This window comes from Penaeus japonicus, unplaced genomic scaffold (genome assembly GCF_977035675.1).
Source record: "Penaeus japonicus unplaced genomic scaffold, GWHDUDI00000001_assembly GWHDUDI00000005, whole genome shotgun sequence".
NCBI lineage: Eukaryota > Metazoa > Arthropoda > Malacostraca > Decapoda > Penaeidae > Penaeus > Penaeus japonicus.
Window position 1 is genome coordinate 29,920,213 of NW_028234407.1, and position 5,000 is coordinate 29,925,212.

Genomic DNA, 5,000 nt, shown 5'->3' on the forward strand with positions numbered 1-5,000 from the left:
CATTTTTCCACATTAGATCTTACTATGGACTACCAATATCCAAGAAGTGTCCAATCCTTTGTAGTTTATAGCTTAGCCTAGAATTTACATATCCTTCAAACCAGAAATTTCATCAATCATATAATATTCAGGTAGCTGGGAGTCACACAAATACCTCATAATAAGTACTATTTCTTAAAGTCCCAAATTCTTATATAGTAAATCGAGAATAGATTGGGTCCATAACGAATTTAAGCCGTCCAACAACTCTAAGAGGCTTTTGCAGCCACCTGTTTTCTTTCCTATAGAGTACTTTGACAGTTCAACAAAAGCACTCTAATGACATCAACACTAAATTCTTATTCATTCATTGTACAGGTTGAATAACAGAAAAGGAAACCTACATGATCACATATATTTAACAAATGGATTCATGACGTTTATAAGTTATACACAATGATATCTCAATGGTATGGCATATTTTCCGTTCAATACCAATCAGTGTCTTAGAAATCTAATGCCTTAATTACAATGATTATGCTTTCATATTCATGATCGTACTTCACAACAAGATTTTGTATAAAAAAGAGAAAAAAAACATCTTCAAATGTTCTTATGTAATTGTTTTGGTGAGATCTTTAACAATATTACAAAAACAAAGGCCAGGTATATAGGTAATTTACAAAATCAAGGTCTATCCTTTCAAAAGTTTTTAAGCCAATTTATTATGAAACAAACTCTCTAATCTAGAAATGCTCTAGCATTCTGTGTTTCTCCTCAAGTAAAAAAATACTTTCTAATTTCAAGTAACCATCATATACTATACAGAAGCATCACAAAAGTAAACATCAAAATAGAAGCAATGTAAACTATAATGCAAAAGTACTGTTCAAAGCATAAACTTGTTTTCTCTCTCAAACATATCATAGGCAGTGTAAACATATAATGTAAATACATAAAGAATAAACCAAACAAAAACAAAAATCATTCCATAGTTTGCATATATTACAGAACTGCCATTTTTATCGGTCCAATCTTTCTATTGGGACAATGTTGCAGCCTAGAAGTCCTCTCCCGGACCACGTTCGCGGGGTTAGGGACAAAGTCACATTCTGATCTTCTCTCTGGACAATGACCTGGTGGTAAAGAAAGATTAATTTCAAAAGTCTTCTAAAGAATAATTTCCTTATTAGATTTTTAACTTTTCCTACTAGGTGGTAATTTGGGAAACTACATAACTTGAAAAAAAAGCCTCGAGTTAAGGTAATTGCTACGATTAATAGCCTAAAAATAACTGGAATATATTTGTGGCTAATCTGATTCGTAATTTTATAATACAAAACTTACGATTAACTCCCCATACCCCATACATAAACTTTTGGGAAAACACAATATCTATACTATTCCACCACCAAATTCACCATGCACCAAAAAGCATTAACTGTCCTATTATGTACATATATTGTATTATTCTGACTGGCTTGCTGTTCAAAGTAGCAGGATCAAACAGCCAATGATACGGCTGTTAACTGCTGGCTTGCCACTTGAGATTCGCCGCCTAACTCACACACACAAGGGTAAGCTCTGAATGGAACCATGAATATAGCCTGTCATCCTCTGCCTATAAAGCCATGAACCTAGCCCACTGGGGTATGGGGAACATGAGAAGAATCCTAAAGGTAAACTGAAGTAATTTCTTTAGCAAGTAGTATTAACCCACTCACGACGGGGGCATTCCAGCCTTGAATGTCACAATGCCGGGGCTTTCGAGCGCTTAGGCCTAAATTAATTAAATGGCTGGCACAATACTGTGCCGCCCGGCCACTGGGCTTTTGAATGAGCGGTATAGTAGTGTACCACCCGTCCAGAGAGGGTTAAGAAAACCTCTAAATAACATGGCTAAAAGTCAATACTACTTTTAACTTCTTGACATTGTTACCTCTTCAGATAGAACACAGTGATAACAATAAAAAGTTAGTTTTACCTGAATTGTGGAGTTCACTGAGTGATTCACGATCTCTGCAATGTTGGTCATGTTACGGAAGTTGCTACTCACAATCGATCCAAATTTTGCAATTTGGTCACCTTCCTGTAGGCCCTGGAGTGACAGCAGTAAATGTTGTGGTAAAGATTCATCTTACACCCTATCACTATTAATCTAACTAATTTTCCTTGATTATCACAAGAGGAAGAAGAAAAAAAAAGTCATTGTAACAATTGTTATGAAAATTACTCTAAGTTTGATATACATTTATATAACAATATTAATACATGAAGAAAATAAAATAATAATGCCATCATTCTAATGAACCTCCATGTAATCTTTAATCAACTAATAGCCCAAGAGAATGTCACAGAACAGCTGTCTTTTCTTTCTCATAATGTTACAAAAATGCAAAAAGCATAATTCCTATACAAAGTGCAAGACATGTCAAGCCTCACTCTCCAAAGTCTCTCTCCTCGGTTCTTCTCCAAATTATTACTCCTTAGTACTTTGCTCTTACCGCAATATGTGCCGGAGACCCTAGGGTTACGTGGTCGACTTTAGCAAAAGGCTCAAGAGTGGGCAGTGGAGGGGGAACATTTACACCATTGGGGTCGGCCTCTGCAGTGCGTGCCTGACTGTGGACCGTAACCAGCCCTACTTCAATCTGCTTCAGGAGAGCTGTGTGGTCGTTCTGAAGACCTAGAAATGAGAGACCATTCTTAGATATTGCAATGTTTCTTGTGGTGCAAGGACAATTAGTATGCGATGTACTTGAAATGCTTGAAAGAAGTTATTGATATAGTTATAGGCTGGTAAGGATGAAGGAGGGTGTGAGGGTATCAGAGAGGGAGTAGACAGATGCATATATCTGGCAAGATATATAAAAAGATGGATAGACATAAAAATGAAGAAACAGATAAAGACAGACAGATAGATTGATAGCCTGATATGTACCTGAAAGAAGGAATGGTGATTTGATTATTTTAAGTGCAAATTTATACATGCACTGTCCACTATGGGTTTGTTTTATTCATTTATTTATTCATTATTTTTTTTACACACAGCTGGTTCTACAAGCACATACTTACCAAGGAGTCAATTAATAGTCCCACCTAAGCTCAGCTGTTTATTCCATTCCTTAAATTTTTTTGATAAAAGTTCAAATTTTCATTACTATGGTTATTGTCATTAACAAAGATGATGATGATGATGATAATAATAATAATAATAATAATAATAATAATAATAATAATAATAATAATAATAACAATAATAATAATAATAATAATAATGATAATAATAATAATGATAATAATAATGATGATAATAATAATAATAATAATAACAATAATAATAATGATAATAATAATGATAATAATAATAATAATAACAATAATACAAATAATAATAACAATAATAATAATAATAACAATAATAATAACAATAACAATAATTATAATAATAATAATAATTATAAAAATAACAATAACAATAAAATAACAATAATAATAATAATAATAATAATAATAATAATAATAATAATAATAACAATAACAATAATAATATCGAAGTCAATAATAAGAATGATAAAAAGAAGAAACAGAATTATCAGCATCAGAAAAAGAGCAACTAAACTCACATTTGATCTGGTGTCTTGCATGGCGCACTTGATAGACATCAATATCAGACCTTGGGTAACCTTCATGATCGATCAATGGATCATTCATTCCCACATTGTTCTGAAAAACAAAGAATGACAGCACTCATTGCAAATGCTAAAATAGACATTGAAAACAAAACAAACAACTGATGTGGCACAAATCTTTAAAACACCAAGGATGTAACACCTATTCTGAAAAGGCATTGTATTTCATTTCATAGTAAGTAATCCTGTGTATATGAGTTACTAGATATATTATCTATCTTTATCACATATATTACTGCAACACTGCATAGTCATTTCCTGAAAGGTAAATGACTAAAGATATCCTGTTTCTCTATAATTCTTATACTGCATTCATATTTGAGAGTTATTAGAGTATTCCTTACTCATATTTTACAATTGTTTCTTTTACAGATTGTTAATTTCCCTCACACCTAAAATCAAGAATTGTATATTGTACTCCTTTTTTGTTGGTAGGGAGTGGGTTAAGTATTAGAAAACTGTTTAAATCAGCTTAAATCATCTAAAAGATAATAAAGGAAAACACATTTGCTACCTCAGCTTTCTGGAAAATTATCATAAAAAACATTCTATTATAGTTGTGAAATACTTGGCTTCTCTTGGAAGATCTTTAACCTTGATGGGACTTGGTAAACGTTCAGCACAGGATTACACAAACAACTATGGTAATGGCCATAAAAAATGCATGGTAACTGTTCATAACAGGACCACAACAAGTGATCGCCACATCTAGCAGTGGCTTCTCCTCTAGCAGAGGCCAACAAAAATTTACCAATTACATTCTAGCTAGACAGAGTTCGGACTAGTACTGCATTTGGTAAATTTTCCGAATAACGCCGCGTTACGAAATACCACAAAAATGGTATCGATGGATTCCTCTCAACCTCTACTATTCATATATAGTGAAATTAATGAGCGCTTGCACCCCTGGACCCCACAATCTGGGTCTCTTTTCTTAAGGCACTTCGTGCTACCTCGTCCTACTTCGGAGCATATTTCGCTTGCAAAATCTTAACCCAATGACCTACCTAACTTTGCCTAGTTTTGAATTAATCCCTAGCCAAAGGGGGGCTTCGCCCCCCCTGGACCCCCCTTTTTAGGGCACTTCGTGCAACATACCTTGGGCAAGATATCCCGAATCCACCATCCTCGCCCTGAAATTCAAACACGGCTGTGTTTACGTATTTACGGATAGTAGCAAGCTGTGGACTGGAAACCCCCAAGGAATTACCTGCATGTGCTGTTATGTTCTCTCAACAGATGGCGCAATATTCCCCATTATTTACAGTATAATTATAGTGCCCTCTATTGAGTGGTCGCGTCATCATCGGTCCTAGTTTCCTATCCTGA

The 5,000-nt window shown here is 34.2% G+C and overlaps 1 protein-coding gene across 1 annotated transcript in view; it reads right to left on the reverse strand.

Moving 5' to 3' along the window:
* Positions 1-376: 376 nt before the first annotated feature.
* The window catches only part of LOC122262525 (26S proteasome non-ATPase regulatory subunit 9), a 5,643-nt gene continuing 1,019 nt past the window's right edge, over positions 377-5,000 (reverse strand). Inside the window, exons 2-5 of the mRNA XM_043030531.2 lie at positions 3,606-3,705; positions 2,484-2,665; positions 1,964-2,077; positions 377-1,115 (exon numbers count right to left, since the gene is read on the reverse strand). Of these exons, the coding sequence (XP_042886465.1) occupies positions 1,002-1,115; positions 1,964-2,077; positions 2,484-2,665; positions 3,606-3,705 (510 nt within the window). The 3' untranslated portion in view covers positions 377-1,001. The remainder of the gene's footprint in view (positions 1,116-1,963; positions 2,078-2,483; positions 2,666-3,605; positions 3,706-5,000) is intronic.